The sequence below is a fragment of the Vidua chalybeata genome, chromosome 1, assembly GCF_026979565.1.
Source record: "Vidua chalybeata isolate OUT-0048 chromosome 1, bVidCha1 merged haplotype, whole genome shotgun sequence".
Lineage (NCBI taxonomy): Eukaryota > Metazoa > Chordata > Aves > Passeriformes > Viduidae > Vidua > Vidua chalybeata.
In genome coordinates, this window is record NC_071530.1 from 131,725,536 (window position 1) to 131,743,023 (window position 17,488).

General features: G+C 37.3%; 1 protein-coding gene across 4 annotated transcripts in view; it reads left to right on the forward strand.

Moving 5' to 3' along the window:
* VPS13B (vacuolar protein sorting 13 homolog B) overlaps positions 1–17,488 on the forward strand; it is a 429,986-nt gene that overhangs the window by 286,432 nt on the left and 126,066 nt on the right. For all 4 annotated transcript variants that reach the window (XM_053960664.1, XM_053960682.1, XM_053960693.1 and 1 more), the window contains one exon: positions 521–664. In XM_053960664.1, the coding sequence (XP_053816639.1) occupies positions 521–664 (144 nt within the window). The remainder of the gene's footprint in view (positions 1–520; positions 665–17,488) is intronic.

Below are 17,488 nucleotides of genomic sequence, written 5' to 3' on the forward strand. Positions count from 1 at the left end.
TCTTTATTTGTGCTAGACAACACCAATAAAACAGTGGCTATTCAACTAGTGTTGCCAAGGTATTAAGAATGGTTTACAGGCAAAGAGAAATCAATCAGATTGGCTATCAGTGAGTTCCAACACATGATTTCATTATAAATCAAGCAGAGTATGTGTTTAAATAAAAAATAAAAAAGGGATATCTTTTTCTTGGAAGGAAAGGAGAATTGGAATCATTGCCAAGGACACTCTGACAGCCCACTGATACTAGCAAGAGATGGAAGCAAGGCCTTATGCATGAGATGCTTTCTTGCAAAGTTTACCTTAACAGTTCTGCTGTTGAAAGCCATGCAAAGAATACACCACATCCTTTGGAAGCATGACACACCAGTTTCTCCTAAAAAGACCACATTTGTACTATATATAATGTTGTATATAATGTTAAGTATTGACTACAGCAGGGAGCCATAATGCAGTTATATAGAAGCTGAAAATTATTTTCCCAATGGCTGTTACTTAGTATTTTTCCTTAATTTCTCAGGAAATTTTGGTCTGTGGTCATTCTTTGGAAGTGAATATGACAACAAATTTGGACTTCTTCCTCAATGTGGCTCAAGTGCAACTTCTTCAGCAGCTGGTACAAGCTAATATGGTTGGACTGGAAGATTCCAGTAGCACCACTGAGGTAAGTTTTTCCCCTGGTTTGCAACTGGATTTTTGAAAAGTCCATCTGCAAAGTACTGTAGCTCTGGGCAAGTGTTTGTACCATCTAGGAAAAAATGTAGAGGTAAAGGAAATACATGTTTTTTGTTGTTTGTATGGTCGGTTTCAAAATGCATTTTGATGTTGATTTAAGAATAGAACAAGTGTTAAGAATATTATTCAGTAAATGCCGTTATTATAGTGGTTCTGCAACATCTTATGTACAAGGAGAATTATGTAAATTATGAAGGAAACAAATTTTTGAGAAGTAGATTTTTGAGATTATTTGGTGTTGAACTTTTCTCGAATCTTTGGTATTTTCTTGTGAGTTCACATGCTACACTGTCCTTCACTAAGCTAGTAAATTATAAAATTTTCTCTGTACCTGGTAACCACTACTCACATTGTCTTTGGGACTCAGGTCCCTAAGATTCAATCCACCTCTGAATATTTTCATACTTCTTCAGCAAGAATGTTGGTACATCATGAGGGATCCTGCATCTAAACAGTTAATCTCTCCTTTTTGTCTGGAATATTAGTGATTAGTTATCAGCAGCCAGCTCTTGAATTTTGTCATTCTTTATTATTGGGACTTGATACCTCAGTTTATATTGAAAGCCAATCACTGTCATAGAGTGGTAAGTTTAAATTTCACACTTTGACTCTGCTGGGCTGATACAAACAAAAACAAAAACAAAACAAAAAAACAAACAAACAAACAAACAAAAAAAAACAACAACAACAACAACAAAAAAGAGAAGATAGGGAAAACTTTTGCCCTAAGAAAAAATATGTATTTCTTATCTTCAAAACCTGGAATTTAGTCAGGCTGACAGCATCTTTAAGATAGTAGGAGTTAATAAATGAAAAAGCACTAATTCCACTGGAATGGCTGTTGGACCTATTGAGGCATTGAGATACCTTCGCAAATAAGAACAAGAGCTGGGGAAAGAGTTATTGAGCAAGACACAGTCAACTATTCCAAGAATCTGGCTAATAGGAGACCTGGAGAAGATTTTCTCCTTTCTTTCCTGAATCTCACAGTTTCAGCATTGCACGTGAGTCTGGGTGGAAGCAAGGAATGCTCTAGAGCAGTCAAACTATTAACATTCCTCTCTTCACCCTGTCAAAACCCCAGAAGTTGTTTGTGCTAATCTAGGCATCACATCACCTCCCATTCCTTTATCACTTCCCAAGGACAGAGAGAAATAAAGGGCATTGTTTCATTAACATTTGGGAACATAAAAGATGTAGAAAAGAAATGCGGTGTATTTTTCTTTTCCTTGGATATTTTACAGACACGGGACTTCTTTTGGAGATGAATACTGTAAATTATATATAGAAATATCTTTAATCAATTATTTGTAGAGCACTCTTTTCCCATTGTCAGTGGAATGGATAGAATCAGAAGATTTGAATAGATGCCAAGAATTTAAATTCTGAGTTGGCTTTATGCAAAAGTGCTGCATGACTTACTTGGACTGTAAAAATTTAAAAGGAATTTACTACAAAATTTCAGAAATATTTTTGTTGACTACATCCTGAGATACTTATTTGCTCTTCATTGGTAACTCCCTTGCATCAGTGAGGTCTCCTGTAATGAATAAGGGGGATATTTCTGTCTCAAGGTGTTTGCCTTGTCTTTAGTAAGTTATAGAAATGCATCTGGATTTACTGTGTTGGAAATATAAATCCATTGGTTGGTTACTTTTTGTCCAGTTCTGCTTCAGTAATGTGTAGCTCTATATGCATAAGTGAAGCCACCTTACCCTCTAATATATGCACACTTATTATTATTATTATGGTTCTTTAGTCAGCAGAAAGAAACATAAAACATTGATTGTTTGCTGCTGTTTTTATCTTAGTGAGTGAAATCAGGAGCACATAGCTTTTCATACTTCACACCTGCATATTATTTCATTGCAAGAATCAAAGCATAATTTATGTTGAAGACACTTCTGGAAACCATTCCTTTGCTCAAAAGAAGACTAATGTCCTAGCTAGATTAGGCATTTCAGGATGTTGTTCAGTCGAATCTTTCTTTACCTCAGAGGAATAACCATCTGGATAATTGTCCTGTGCTTAATTATCCTTGCTTTAGGATATTTTTGTCTTTGTATCCATTTGGAATTTTGCTTGATAAAACTTTCAATCATTGCCTCTCAACATTTCACAATACCTTTCCAAGAACAGTCTGACTTAATCTTCTTCATGGCCCTGCTTTAAGTAAATGGAAACAGTAATTAGATGCTCCACCATCATCCTTAGACTTCTCTTTTTCTGAAAAAACCTAGCTCTGTCACCCTTTCCTTATAAATTCTGTGCTTTAACCTTTTAATTCTCTTGATAATCCCCTGCCCATTCAGGTTTGTCAGTCTTCTTCTGCTGTTGAACTCACAGCTAAAGACAGTGCTCGGGATGTTGACCTGCAAGTATCTCATCATCTCACCTCTGATCCAGTGGCTGTGCTGCTGCTAATGCTTCCCAGTAAATGCTCAGGCTCCCACGCTACGGGGAGAGTCTTATCACATGTTTAAGTGATCACGTGAGCATGTTCAAAATAATTACATGTTCAAGTTGTTGGCCACCAGGACTCTTGGGTTCATTTCTGCATAGCTCTTCTGTAGCTGGAGTTTGGCTATACTTTGGAACATTGAACATTACTTTCTGGTTTTAGTGGCCCAGTGTGGTTTTTACTCATCTCACAGTCCATTCATTCAGTTCACACTTGAGTGTTTGAATAAAAGTCAGCTGTGGAAAACTGCCTAAACTTGGAGAACTTTGCTAATGGCAAACGACATGTTATCTGTACTCTGTCCTCAGAATCAATCATCTCATCACAGGAGGCAATCAGATAGGGATAAAGCATGACAGTCATCAAAGTAGCAACCCCTTGTTTAAACTTTAAAGTGTGATTTCCAAATGGACTGTATTTGGTGGTTTACAAGGTAAAGCTGTAAAGATTTGCGTAGACAAAAAAAAAAAAAAAAGTGATGATTTATGGGTAAATCTCTTTTTTCTTCAAGTGTTTTAATATTCTGTAAAAGGTTTCATGCCAGGTCTCCAGTGCTGTGTTTTTACTTATTATAAGACCTAGCTTTATACTGTTCTATGAATCTTTGATGTACAGTGTGCCTATTGTACTGATTTCTTCATAAGGTATAGTCTATTATTGCAAAGAATATTGCTTTGATCTACTTGACAGCTTTAGAGTAAGGACACATATGTGGTGTTTGATAGATTACCTGAGGGGCAAAGAATGTTGCTGCCTTTTTGTAATTATTCACTTTTTCAAAATTAATATATACCAAATTCTTAGAAAAAGAATATATAATGCCTACACGTGGAGAACAGAAACAGAAGTGCTAGGAAATGAAATACAAATATAAGAGTGAAGTGCTGTTAATGCCCTGATTTTGTTCAGTGATACATCTAGTATTATTAGAAATATCAATAAAAGAGCCACATTTCCTCCTTCTTAGAAGAATTTCTAATATTCTAGTAGAAGTATTCCCAGTATAAATGATAACTAGTTTTACTGCTGATCAGTGAAAAACAGGTGAATTTTCAAGGAGTTCATTTCTTCATCTGGCGAATCTATTTCCTGGTGTCCATCACTTACCACCTGCAGATTTTTGGCAAGACTTATTTGTCATACTATCATTTAGAAGCAGAAAACACAAGAACTCCTCTTTGAAAAAGAAATTAAATGCAAACCAACACACATCTTGGTCTGCTGCTGACCATGTAGGAATGCATGAGTAACATATCTAACTGCAAGTCAGTGAATGTTACACTCCTCAAATATGGCCACTGAGGTCATTAGCAACTTTTACTTTCCAATAAGCTTAAGATTAAGGCTAGACCTTTGGAAAAAAATTATGTATACAAAAATTATTTCTTTAAATTTGTCCTAAAGATTGTTCCTGTCTGATAACTGCACTAACAGTTACTTTGTATCTTCCTTGAAAAACAAAAAGGGACTTAGAAATGCTTACTTTCTTTTCACAATATCTCTGTGAGGATTATGGCTCTAGATGAAGAGAAGATGATTGCTTTTAAAATTCAAGGCAACTTGAAACATCTGAAATATTTTCCAGAGGATGTCCATTGGAAGCATTCAGTCACTTTATGTTCCCTATGGTCCTTATCCCCTCCATCACAGCATCAGAGAGTGGGTTAAGTTGGAAGGAACCACAGTGGATTCTCCTGTCCAACCTCCCTGCTCAAGCAGGGTCCTCCAGAGCACATGGCACAGGATTGTGTCCCAATGGTTCTTGACTATCTCCAGTGAGAGAGACCCCACACCCTCTCTGGGCAGCCTGTTCCAGTGCTCAGTCACCCACACAGTAAAGGCACCTCATGTTCAGGTGGAGTTTCCTGTGCATCACTCTCTGCCCACTGCCTCTTGTCCTATTGCTCAGCAGCACCAGGAAGAGCCTCGCTCCATCCTCTTGACACCCTCCCTTCAGATACTGATAGACATTGATAAACTCCCATCTCAGTCATCTCCTCTAAGGTCATTCTTAAATAGGCCCAGCTCCTCAACTTTTCCTCATAACTGAGGTCTCCCTCATCATCTTCATAGTATTCCATTGGACTCTCTCCAGGAGCTCCACATCTCTCATGTACTGAGCAGCCCAGAACTGGACACAACACTCCAAATAAGGCCTCACCAGAGCTGAGTAGAGAGGCAGGATCGCCTCCCTCAACCTGCTGGTGATGCTCTTTCTAACACACCATAGGATACTGTTGCATCCTGGGCTGGTTCAGTTAGGGGTTTTAATAAATGTTAGCCAGTTCTATGTACCCCGATTTTTCCCTCACAGTGGTTCACTCCAGGTTGTCTGCCATATGAGCTTTCCCATGTCATTCTTGTAGCCACCCCCTGTTCATTCCTGAAACTTCTGTGTCAGTCACCCTATCCCTGCAATCCCATTCGTCCCAGAACCCTGTACCCACCCCTGTTGTGTTCCCGTTGGCTGCCGTGGTCCACGTCACTCCCCCGCTGCCTGTCCCCACTGGGCGAGGGGGGCTTCCGCCCCTGTCTGCCCGCCCCCCATATAACCCCGTGCTCCCTTTCTCCTGGCGCCATCTTGACCACACGCACTAGGAGACAGGCGCCGCTCCAGCCACCGCGGCGGCGATGCAGGAATAAACATTCTCCAGCCACGCAGGACAAGGTGTGCCTTCCTTCGCCCCTTTACCTCCTCTCAGCGCTGGCTACAGAACGCGGCTGGCCCACACAGAGGCTCAACCCCAGAGCTCCGCATACACGCGGCAACCCCGGTCCGGCCAAGAGGCAGCACCATTAGCTGGGCTCCCAAGCCGTCTGGACCGGGACGAGAAGAACGCAACGCTGCAGGATACCTTTGGCATTTTTGGCCACAAGGGCCGTTTCGCTGTCCACCAAGACCCCCAGATCCTTCTCCAAGCTGCTTCCCAGCAGGTCAGCCCCCAGCCTGTACTAGTGCTTGGGGCTATTCCTCCCCAGGTGCAGGACTCTGCATTCACCTTTGTTGAGTTCCAGATGGTTCCCTGCCCATCTCTCCAGGGATTCTGAAGGTCATTCTGAAAGGCTGCACGGCCCTCTGGGATATCAGCTGCTTCTCCCAGCTTTGCGCCATCAGTGAACTTGCTGAGGAGGCCTCTGCCCCTTCATGCAAGTCAGAGATGAAAAGTTAAACAAGACTGGATCCAGTACCAACCCTTGGGAGACACCAGTAGTTAAAGGCCTCCAACTAGACCCTGTGCCACTGATCATAACCCTCTGAGACCTGCCATTCAGCCAGTGCTCACTTTGCCTCATCCCTGTTTCTCAGGTTATGTAGTCTTGTTTGTTTATTTTCTGCTAGCCCAAATGCATGTTTCTGTAGGCTACAAGTCCCTAGCTATCCTATACAGTCTGAAATTCAGATAGGCATCTAATATACTAATCAAAACAGGATAAGCTCTTTCTTGAAAGAATAGACAAACTCATCATCTTTTCCTTCAATCATACTTATTCACAAGTTTTTAATTGTAGTGAGGAATGCAGCAGTCAACGATCAGTTTTTGAAAATACGGAAATGTTTTCTCACAGTTTAACTAGAAATGAAAAAGCTGTCCCTGTTTTGGATCCCTCTCAGGCCTCCCTTGCCCCTGGCTGGCATTCTTTTAATTTTGCCTAAGCAATGAACAAACCTTCCAAAGTTCTTTAATGTGCTTGGTATTATACTAATGTGTTGTTAGCCATTAGAATACAGTAGGTCCTGCACAAATTCAATTCTTAAGAAGTTACTTTCCCCCACAAAATACATGAAAAAAAATCTTCTTGTTGAACTGCAGGAGCAACTGAGCTGATGAAGTATGGACTCAGATGTGCTAGCAAAACAGTTCCACAAAGAATGATCTGGGATTTGAAGCATCTGATAGAAATTTTTCTTCATAGCTAATACATATGTCAAATATAATTTGCAGTCAGAGCCAACAGGCAATGGGCACAAAGTGTCATTTGCCTGGAGGGAGTGTTGAACCAAACAGGAGAAACCTGGTGTGGGCACATCTTTGTTTTCTTTCAGAAATTCCAGGCATGACCTGCTGGCTAATGTTTTCTGCTTTGTTAAAGCCTGCTTTTAGGTATTTGGCCTTTGAGCACTCTTCCTAGGCCGCATAAGTGACCAGTGTATGTCACCTTGGTAAATGATATTCTGCTTCTAGAATAGAAGATCTGGCTCATGGCCAATCACTGAGTAAACCCCATCAGCAGGTGTGACATGTTCATAGGGCAAACCCCTGTGTTCTGATAAATTGCAGCAACAACCCACCAGCTTCCTGAATAAATGATATTAATTCTAGGGGGGAGCCAAAGTAATTTCAACTTTGGCATTTTGTTCTTTTACCACAAAAATTATATTTGGACTCTAACTACTATAAATATTGGCTATTTCAAAGTGAGCAGCATGTTACTTGTATTCATCCCAATAATGGGCAAGGCTGGGGGAAGTACAGCTCCTATCTGCTCAGATAACCCAAACAAGAATAAGCAAATGCGTGAGTGAGTAACAAACAATGCACCATTAAAGTGAACTAATTAATAACTGAGAAGTGTCCAAAAGGGAGAAGGCACAGAAAACTCATCTATGTCAGCTGATTCCTTCCTAGCCGGGCTAAATCTGACTGTGTACTGATTTGTCACATTAGACATACTGCAGTAATATTTGCAGAAGGTGTAAGTCATTCTCTGTTGCTGTAGATGAGGCTTAAAAAAGCTTTTCTGATAAGTTTTAAAGTCCTGTAATATGTTGGCTCAGGAAGTCTGGAAGAGCATGCTGAAGAAGTATTCCTCTGTGCTTTCTTTAATTATGTTGGTTTTTTTTTCCCTCAAAGCATCCAATTACATCTACTTTCAGAGAACAGGAGTCTAAAAAGATCTTTGTTCTGACTCAGTAGGATTGTTACATTCTTTATTTCGGTTCATGGCAATCTCATCAGCATGTTGTTGCTGTAATTTCACTGTAAGATAAAGAACATGGTCAGCAGCATATATGTACAAAAGTGCTGTTACAACTGCATCACACATAAAATTTGAAGGAATGATAGCTAATAGTTTATAGCATTTATTCTTGTTGATGATACTTAAGCAGAGCAAACTTTTGAGTAATGAGCAACTTAATTACACTGTAATTAAGGCTATTAATTACTTGTATGAAAAATGAAAAAAAAATATGTTGAAAATGAGCATAAATTTGTTTTCCATTTGTATTTTGCTTAGAAAAAAATAACACTCAGAAAACCGGTAAAACAAGTTCCAGATAATACTACTTAAGAAGCCAGACAGTCAAAGTGTGAAATGGCAGATCCACATGTTGCACAGATGTTGTATTGACTGGATAGTATTCTTATGGAAAGCTTGTGTAATTGGAAGTATTTTTAGTATGTTGAAACTTTGAGAAGTTGGCATTCCCATTTGCCAGTTTCTTTTGATGAAGCTGTTTATATTTTGTCTTTTAATTACTGAAATCTAAGGTAATCAGTGTTCAAGAGCCAAAACATTCTTGTTTTTTGTATTTTATACAAATCAGTTGAATTTAGGTATGTCTTGATATCCTGAAATGTGTTGGCACATTAAAAAAGCTAATGCTGTGTAAAAATAACTTCCTGAGGGTTTCAAAACTTTTTTCATTATGCCTTTGGTATTTGTTGTAGTGAAAAGAGAGCTAACTTAGTCTATGGTATTAGTAATGCCCCAGAAACAGTAGGTATTGAAATGTGGACCAATAAAATATTTTTCAGAGGTTTTTTGGGGGGTTTTTTGGGGTTTTTTTGGGTTTTGGGTTGTTGTTGGTTTGGTTGGTTGGTTGGTTGGTTTTTTTGTTGTTGTTTTTTTGGTTTTTTTTTGTTTGTTTTGTTTTTTGGGGTTTTTTTGTTTGTTTGTTTTTGGTTTTTTTTGTTGGTTTTTTTTTTTGTTTGTTTGTTTGTTTTGGTAGCTTGCACAATTCCTGATCAGGTCTTGTGTACCTGCTCAGTTATGCCCATGTTTTAGAGCTTTGAATCTTCATTCCAGGGAACAGCAGGTCACGCAGCATGTACTACCACAAGTTTGATGTCCTGGGCTATGAGATGCTTTCTGATGGATCTTAACCACCTTAACTGAAGAATCACAAATTTATTGCAGCTGGAATTAATATGTTCAGTTTATTGATAAGATTGTTAGCAACAATCTCATGACCTGGGATTTGTAGACTGCCTTTTTGCATGAATAGTTAGTAACTGTTAGTTACTGTTAGTAACTTATTTTAATGATTGTTCATTTCAAAGAGTAAGCTATTTTAATGCTTCTAACTAGGTTACAAAATGTAAAGTTTCAGATACCAGAAATGAAGTAACAAAGTAAAGAGAAAGTAACAAAATTTGGATTATTTAGATTTTAAATACTTAGATTCTCAAGCAACTTGACAAGGGTTAGCTTAAAATTAGGCTTGGTTATCCTCACTATGTTGGTTTTATGGATTTGGAAACAATGGAATAAATCCAGAGAAGCGTTTTCACAGTTGAGAAGGATTGCAGAAAGCTGTAGTTTCTAAGCACATACCACAGCTAGATCCCCAAAGTAGCTCTAATTTGTGTCACTGGAGTTAGGAAATGTCTCGCTTTCATTCCTGCACAGTGAGGCCACTTCTGTGTGCTTCAAATTGAGACTGTGCCTTGTACATCCCAGATGGATTTGAAAAGGCAACAACTTCCATTACCTAAAAGCTCACAAAGTTTTGATAAGGAAGAATTGCATTTCATGTCAATCTGTGTAATGTCCTTAAAATGTGAAAAGGAAAAATTAAGAAGTAGGAGACAAAGGAAAATATGTTTTGCTATAAAGATGTGACCTTTAGTTTCTCTCCTAGAATTACAAGGGAAAAAAAAGAATGTTCAAACTGATTGTTGTAATGAAAATGGCTCTTTAAAGAGATCTTCATGCTTAGATCCTGCAAATACAAAAATAAAGGGGGAAAAAGTGTTTATAGTCTCTCTTCAATGTAGATAATTAGGAATTTTTTTATCTTACAGTGAAGAGTCTCTTCAATAAGCATTTGGACTTACGTTGTTGAGCAAGATCAACAAACATGTTAAATAAGATAGATACTAAACTGACAAGGTAAAGAGTTCTTACTATAGTAAAACCAGACTTGAAATTACAAATTCAAAATGTATTTCCTTTTTGCTAGGAAGAAACCGGGTTTTGCTGCTGATTTTTGATGTCCACAAGCATAGAGACTATGTGGGGGAAAATAATGGAAAGTTGTATCGGATAGCTGTAAAAGCACTTAATGATTCAAGACCAGTTTCTATGACATTTTCCTTACTGTTTTCTGTGACCAGTTAAATTAAGGTGATAAGATGTTCTTGCATATCAAAATTTCACATAAAATATAGCTGGGGAGGAATTTACCCAATACAATAATCTACAAAGAAGTTCATAAATAGCATTCTTCCAACTATTCCTTGCTTCAACACAGAAGGATATTTTGTATTGTTAATGAAAAGAAAAATTCAAGTATTTCTCTAGAATACTGTGAAGCTTCATATCAATAGTGTTTAAAGACTCCCATGCTGGAACAAATCTAATGGGAAAACATCTCATAGGGGTTGTTGTTATTTTCTGGAAAAAATAAATTGTAACAGCAAAATAAAAAATTAGAGATGGGAAAAAAGCAAACAGCAACCTTGAAATGTTGGTTTTCCTCTATGTTCCCATCAGTACTAGTTAAAGTCTAAGTTTTACAGATTTTTTTCTCTTCTCTTTTGCTATTTTTCCAGATGTTTTAAAATAGAGTGTAATGGGATAGAATTATTTTTACATGAGTTTTAAGTGCAAGTGGGATTTCAGTCCACTTTTTTTTCTTTTTAGCCTACAGTTCTTGATTATCTGAACCAGACCTTCTTGGGTCTGCTCAATGAATTGCATTTATTGTCTTACACTACTCTTAGTAATATAGTCTAAGAGGCATAAACATTCTGTCCAATCTCTGTATTCCATATCATGCCTAACAATATTTTGATGTTAACTTGTGAATTATTTTTATTATAATTATCTTCAATAACATTGTGCTTTCTTATCCAAGTAAAATAATAACTGAATGGTATGTAAAGTTAATTTAAAACTTCACCACTTCTGATCATTTAATGTACTGACCAAAATAATCTGAAGAATTCATTACAATGATAATACAAATATTGCAATTAAAAAGGTCCAAAATTCAAAGTTTTTTCTTTTGATTAGAACACATTCAAGAAATCATATTGGTTCATTTTCGAGGGAAAAAAAATTAGAAGTCCATGAACTGTGTAAGAATTGCTATAGGTTTGCCATAAAGAGCAAGTATAGTTGGTGGTTGGCATCTATGCAGGACAAAATCACTGAAGGCAGGACGGTGGCCCAAACTCACCCTGAGAAGTGTGAGAGAACATGTGCTTGGGCTTTCTCACAGTGTGACACTGGATGTGTCACAGTGATGATTTGCTAAGGCGTCTGACAAGGCGGGGAAGTTGCAGTGTTGGGTCACACGGTGTGAGACTGAGGGTTCTGCATTCTTTGATCTCGACTAATCTTCTCCTTTCAGTCACCTAATGCTGCTATACAGAAGAGTTTGATGCTGTGGCAACATTACCTTTAGACAGCTCCAGTTATTGTTTCTTCCCTGCATGGAACATCACCTGCTAGTACTGTGGAAAACTTGATCCTTGACAGGAATTATAAGCACATGGATTCTGTAATTTCCTTCATTCTAAAGCAAAATAATACTTTTTTTCCTTAAAGAGAAAAATGAGAAATATAAAGGGAAAGGACAGAAGCCAGTAAAGAATTAATTGAAGGTATACTCAGTGGGCAGTGAGAAACTTAGGTTTGAAATTCTGGTTTCTTTATGAGAAGAATGCTCACTTTTTTCCGCTGAAATTCTCTCAAAGGTAACGTTTTTTTCATTAATTTTAGCCTATTTTTAGAAGTAAATAAATCTAATATACTCACCCTATATGTCAGTCTTCCTTAAACAGTATGTTATATGTTGTGTTCTCAGCCAAATTAGAAAGCAGAATAGAAGTCTCAATATTAATTTATTTTTTAATTTGTTTTGGAAAAAAAAAAAAAAAAAAAAAAAAAAACAGGAGAAGTATGGTGACAAACCAAAACAGGTATTGCCACTGAGGGAAAGACATTATTCAGTAGTAGGCAGTATTCACTGTTCAGTCACTTCTGTGGCTTGTGATGGACCAACTGATCACCTAGGGATAAATACTCTGCTTAGTTTCATATTGATTTTCTTCAGAATTCCACTTTCGTACTATCCTGTTTATTAAGCAAGTACTATCCTATTTATCCTGTTTATTAATTTGCTGAGTGTACTGCTGGTGATTATATTGGCTGCCATCCTAATTTTTCAATTTTTCCAGTCATGTTGTACTCTGTTTTCAGATTCAGGTAATGTTGTATCATCTAAGACTGTCTAGTAGAATGATACATTCCGTTATTCATGCCTGAGATTTTGTCAGGAAACAAATGTGGCTATTTTTTCACAAATTCACTTGTCCGTTCTGTCAGAAATTCATGAGGTCTTCATACTTTTTGAAAAGTGACAAAAATACCTGCGTGAATAAATTTTCTTTTAATTAGTAGTGGGTTTAAAGATAAAAGAGCGTAGCCTTTTCTGTATATAACATCTAATGGATCAAAGTTGTCCAGGGGGTCCAGGTTGTGTTATTGACAGAATTAAGTGGTTCCTGTTTCCTGTGAAATTAATTTGCATGAGTCAGAGCTGCAACACTATCCTTGTACCATCTACAAGCAGTTGTATGCTGAGCAGAATTAGCTATATTTTATAACTTAGCAATTTTATAACTAAATTTTTATAACTATAATTTTGAAACTAAAAAAAAAAAAGGGAAGTCTATCATCAAAAGTTTCTTATTCATTATACCTTAGTGAAGGAGTGGCATCTGAATCAGTTTCATCTAAATCAATGTTCTGTAGCAGCAGCTTTTTAGGATGGTGAATGTTTAATTGTAAGGTGGCACATATTTTCTACTTCTGCTAATGTTGATGGCCTGAAACCATGACATGTCAAAGGAAGCTGTACAAATCAATTTGTGTGTTTTTTTCCAAATATATAGTAACATGAAGACATGTAAAAAAGTTAGCACATTTGAGACATACATATGCATAGAGTTGATGCAGAAAATTTGCACCATGCATAACTTGATTTTCTTAGAAAAGATTTTTCCAAAGATTAATCTAATCCACTTAGATAGTAAGTAGACTCACTAGATTTAATGGCTTTGTGGAGTGGTTAAAATTTGTAGAATGGCTATTTTTTTTTAAAATGTATATGACATTAAAGTCTTATGATAATATTTATAATTGAGCTGTTCATATGTTTTAAACATAATCTTGTAGCTCAATAGTGTCAGAGGGAGTGCCAAAAGTGTAACTTTTTGAGAATGCCAATAAAAACCCTTAGCTGGAATAGCTGAATAATACTTGCATCATTTTCCTGGTAGCTTTACCAGTACTTGGGTTCCCACATAGCCACTTGTCAGATGTTTTCCTGAAAATAACAGATATTTTGGTTAGTTCAAGGACACTATCAAAATAAAGTCCTTGCCAGTATCTTGAGTCATTGCCATACCCTGTTTCCGTTCTTAGGAAGCTCTGTCTCATCATTTGATTTTGTTGCCAAAACCAATTGGGTGGTATCTTTTTGAAGGACTGTGCAGTACTTCTTGATACTTCATATTCTTATTCCAGTAGTAACCTAGATGCTGTTCTTATATTGGGAGAATGGGTGTATTTTTTCTAACAATCTTCAAAGCAGAAATCTTACTTTTCAATTAAAAATAATATATTTAGGGATGAAGTAAATTCACACTAAAGTAGGAAGCCTTATGAGGAAGGGTCCATTTTGCAGACATGAAGGCAAAACATGTGAGGATTACTCAAAAGGACATGAGTACATATGTGGATGCACACACATGCACAGAGTTTTCACACAGCAAAAACCTCTCATGACAGAAGATCTGAGTTCTGTGTTAGCCTGCAATGTTTAGAAATGCAGTTTAGTTTTACACTTCAAATCTGAGTAAGTGGCGTGTTTTAACATTTTGAACTGTTTTGCAATTTCATTCATCCCTTGCAATGCTGCACAAGCTGCATCTGTAGTCATGCTATGAGAATTTTGAGATACCTGAGTTAAAACTAAATATTTTGAATGGAAGAGTATAATTTGAACTTTACACTTCAGCTGAAGATTCCATAGGTAGACAATAGTTTCTGAATGTTAATATCCTTCTCCTGGTAATCAACATTAATTTCTAGAATTGTGTGGGCTTCTGAGCTTCTCTGAATCCCAACAATTCTGTTTGTTCTGTGTCTTGTTTGCAGGGAAGTTCATTGTGTCAGCAATAATAATTTTCCACTTTTCTTGAACATTTAAAAATTGCTGAATTTTGGTTGAGTGGGGCAGAGAAAGTAGTAGTGTTTCTTCATGGAAACACAGTGTACAGAGTGGAAGGATAATAAAGAGCCTAGGTCTATTTAATTTCTTTCTAATGTGTTTTATGTATTCTGCCACAAAATCCAGTCTAGTAAAATTACAGTGAACTAAGTTTTAGTGCAGTGTCATGCTTTGGTGGCAGGGCTACAAGGTACATGCATAGGGTCTGTGGCTTTGATAAGTCTGATACAATCTGGTACTGTTGGTATTCCCATTTAGATAAAGGAGGTCCTTGTCACACTGACTTACATTGAGGATTGTTTCTCATGAGTATGCAGGAGATTAAAGAGCAGGACAATACTTCAATTTTTACAGCTAGCTTCCCTCTGATTGAGTTACTGGTTGCTATATCAAATGGTGAAATCATAGATTATGATTCTGATAAAAGATTGGTATGAGTCATGCATATGATGCTAATAACATGTATTGAATCAAATTCAGATTTGCAGCTATTTCGAATTTCTCTGAACTTATCTCTGCAGCTAGTTGGCTGCCAGTACCTTTTTAGAGAGAAGACATTTTAAAGTTCTCAGTTGTTTATACATAGTATGCAGCTTCAGTGGTTAAGCTGTGCCTAATGGGTTTGCTTAATAATCTTGCATATTAGCACTTTTTTTCCTCAGTACATGCTCCTAGGCAATATTTCCAGTTCTTCATTTCACTGAGACTGTACCTTCCCCCCAGATTACCTGTGACTCATTGTATGAATCAAGACTGGAAGCTTCATTCTTGACTCATCCTAAGTAAAGGTTTCCACTAATTTTAACTTTCTCCATCAAAACAGTGGAGGAATAATGACTTAGTAAAGTAAAGTATCCTCAGAAATTAGCAGTGACAATTATTTCAGACTGTTGGAGAGCTGTTTGAATTAGAGAATCCCTAAAACTGAAAATCTGTTAAGCTTTTCTGAGTAAGGGTCCTGTCTACAAGTTTCATAAAACTGCTATTTGTCTGAAGACCAGCAATTTAAGACATGATTTTAGAAAGCTGGGCATTTTTTTCTTCACAGAGCTACAGGGATAATTAGGTTTGTGTGTTTGCATTAGTTCACCTGTTCTCTTGCAGTAGTTTGTATGTCTTTTTTGCTTTTCTGCTAGGATAGGCTCTCTGGTCTCTACAGATTATCCTTTTTGGCTGATTCTTTGCCTTTCAAAACAGGAACAGAGGAGGAGACATTCAGAATCACAAATAAATTATCTGCCAAACTATTTTTTTTTCAGTGGGAGGTGGGCACATAACTGTTCTACATTCTATTGATAACGTTCATTATAGAGGCAGTAGTGCCTTCTCCACACAAGATAAGTGTTCATTACACATTGAAGTTTTACCTGGAAGTTTTACCCATTGTATTTCTATTAAATAATTGTTGTACAATGTAATTTCTGAGTAGTCTGGTCTTGGTTGAGTGGTTCATTTCCCAGGTATGTCTGTGAGCAAGTGGTCATTTCCCAGTTATGTCTGTGAGCAAGCCCACCACAGCAAAGGAATTTATGCCAGTAAAAAAATTATACTTAGAATAATGCTTAGGAAAGTATTTTAATAACACTCAACAAAAAAGAAAAAAGAAAAACAAACAAAAAAACAAAACCAAAAAATCAGCAGTTGTTAGTGAACCAAAAGGAACTTCATGGTCCAAAACTGGAAAAACATTTTTATGGAAAAACAGTATATGTAAACAATATTCAGTAATATGTGCAGTCTTTTTGCATCTTTATTTTAGTCCATCGTAGTAATACCATATAGAAGCATGTAAAGGTCAGAAGTGTTTTTCTTTAAGAAGTAAACTTTGTAAACTGTTTGTATCTGGGCCTGCCGATGGAATTCAACGTTGTTACCATCCCACAATTTGAATGGCTCTAATGGCACCGTAGAACTGCAGATAAAAGCTTTGAAAATGTCAGACTACTGCAGGATGTGTTTCACAAGAGTTCTCCCCTGATTTTCCAGTGAGATATAAAGTGCAATCTCAGCATGACTCGCGCGCTGGGTGCTTTGGAGCAGCCTCTGAGCACCGAGACTGAGGGCGCAGGAGAACTCCGGGCCTGAGCAGTCGGAGGAGGCTGGAGATGCAGCTCCATGTGTCGCCCACCCCGAAGGCACCCTTTCATTCCTGCTCCAATGCCATATTCTTTTAATTGTTTTAAACCAATTCAGCGGGCACGATTTAGGATGCAATTTTGAGGCTTAAGTTAATCAAAGATGAGCTGATATATTTTCCTTCACTGTACAGTGAACCCATGAAGGAAACAGAACAGGCCAAAAAAACAAGTACATTTTTTCTCAGGTTTTTTGGTTGGTTTGTTGTTTTTTCTTCCTGGATTTATTTTTTTAGATACTTCAAGGCCCTGAACTGGCTGTTTTACTGTCACATAAGGCACAAACGAGGAGACACAAATTCAGTTTAGCATGGAATTGTACAGCAAGGCTGAGACAAACAACATGCTAAAAATGGGCATATTTTGTCATGGCCTAGTTACCAAAGAAACATATTCTGGAATTTCTAATTTTTAGGTTTTAGTTCATATGCCATTTCATGTGCTTTACTTCCTCAGGTAGTCTTTAAAATATTCTCAACAAATTGAAACATTGTTTAGTCAAAGATCAGTTAGATACAAGTTGATATAGGTGAGATGTAGTAACCTAAGGGAAAAAAAAAAAAAAAAAAAGGCAGTAAGGTCCAGATAGATAATTTTCTGGACATCCAGCAGCTTTAAAACCTGAGGCAGTCAAGATCGCAGCACATGTTTCAGTGAGCAGTAGCGTGCCAGCAGTTGAATATTTCTCAC